The following is a 1426-nucleotide window of genomic DNA, read 5'->3' on the forward strand; positions in this document are numbered from 1 at the left end:
TTTTTTTTTTTTTTTTTTAGTTTGGTTTTTTAGTTTGGTTTTTTTTGATTGGGTAAGCAAAAGCCCCAAAAGAAAAAAAGCAGAGCAAAGGCGTCTTCTTCTTCTTCTCCATTGGCTTGCTTCGTCTCTCTCTTTACTTTACTATTGAGGAAACAAAAATCCTCATCTCGCCCGGAGAAAATAGCTCTGAGAACTGCCTCTCTCTCTCTCGCTCTCTCTCGCTCTCTGTGTCCCTCTTCTCTTCCTTCTTGAGGAGAGATAAATATATAACAACGGTGGTGGTGGTACTCTTTCTCTTTTACGATTCATTCTTCTGATTGGATTATTATTTCATAGGCTCATCCTGCGGTTTTATTCCTTTTTGGAGCTTTTTGTAGTCTAGTCTTATTACAGGAGATTCAATTAGATTTTGGAACTAACCAACATAAGGTTCTTGTGATTTGGATGGTTTTGGATTAGAAGGGGTTTTCATTATTGAATACAGTACATAAATAAATAAATATGAGTGGCGGCGATGATGAGACTAGTAGTCATCATCATCATAATGGATCATCGTCGGGGGCTCTGACGATTGACCAAAGTCTGCTTCTCGATCCCAAATTATTGTTCATCGGCTCCAAGATTGGCCAAGGCGCTCACGGCAAAGTCTACCAAGGAAGGTCTCTCTCTTGATCATCTTCTTCTTCAGTTGCTTTCAATTTAATTTAATTTAAATAAATTATTTATCCCAACCACCAGCAGGTATGGTAGCGAGATTGTTGCTATCAAAGTTGTCCACCGCGGCACCAAACCTGATGAGAAATCTTCCCTCGAGAGCCATTTCATCCGCGAAGTCAATATGATGTCCCGAGTTCAACACCCTAATCTTGTCAAGGTCTCTCTCTTTCCCTCCCTGGTTTCTTTTTAGTTTCTTTCTTTTCAAAAAAAATCTAAAAAAAAAAAAAAACAATTGGGAAACCCTTTTTGGCAGTTTATTGGAGCCTGCAAAGACCCTCTCATGGTGATAGTGACTGAGCTGCTCCCAGGGTTGTCCCTCCGTAAATATCTTGCCACCATCCGTCCTCAGCTGCTCCATCTCCCTCTTGCTTTGTCCTTTGCCCTTGACATTTCCCGCGCCTTGGACTGCTTACACGCCAATGGTATCATTCACCGAGACCTCAAACCTGGTATGTATGTTTGACTGTCTGACTGTCACTCTCTCCTAGCTTCGTTTTTCACAACAACAACAACAACAAAAAAAAAAACAAAACAAAACAAAACTTGCGTTCTTGATTGGTTATGGTTGTTGTCCTCCTGTCCCAGACAACTTGTTGCTCACGGAGAATCACATATCCGTCAAGCTTGCCGATTTTGGGCTTGCTAGGGAAGAAACCGTTACAGAGATGATGACCGCTGAGACTGGGACTTACCGTTGGATGGCTCCTGA

General features: G+C 41.6%; 1 protein-coding gene across 2 annotated transcripts; it reads left to right on the plus strand.

Annotated features, from left to right (window-relative positions):
* Positions 1-43: 43 nt before the first annotated feature.
* Positions 44-1426, plus strand: LOC104774303 (serine/threonine-protein kinase STY46; the record flags this gene model as incomplete). 2 transcript variants are annotated; one of them, XM_019242862.1, is given in 4 exon segments in its annotated part: positions 44-659; positions 739-874; positions 971-1166; positions 1303-1426. In XM_019242862.1, coding segments are annotated over 4 exon segments (614 nt in total), but the record flags the coding sequence as incomplete, so codon positions are not given.

The sequence above is a fragment of the Camelina sativa genome, unplaced genomic scaffold (genome assembly GCF_000633955.1).
Source record: "Camelina sativa cultivar DH55 unplaced genomic scaffold, Cs unpScaffold02314, whole genome shotgun sequence".
Taxonomy (NCBI): Eukaryota; Viridiplantae; Streptophyta; class Magnoliopsida; order Brassicales; family Brassicaceae; genus Camelina; species Camelina sativa.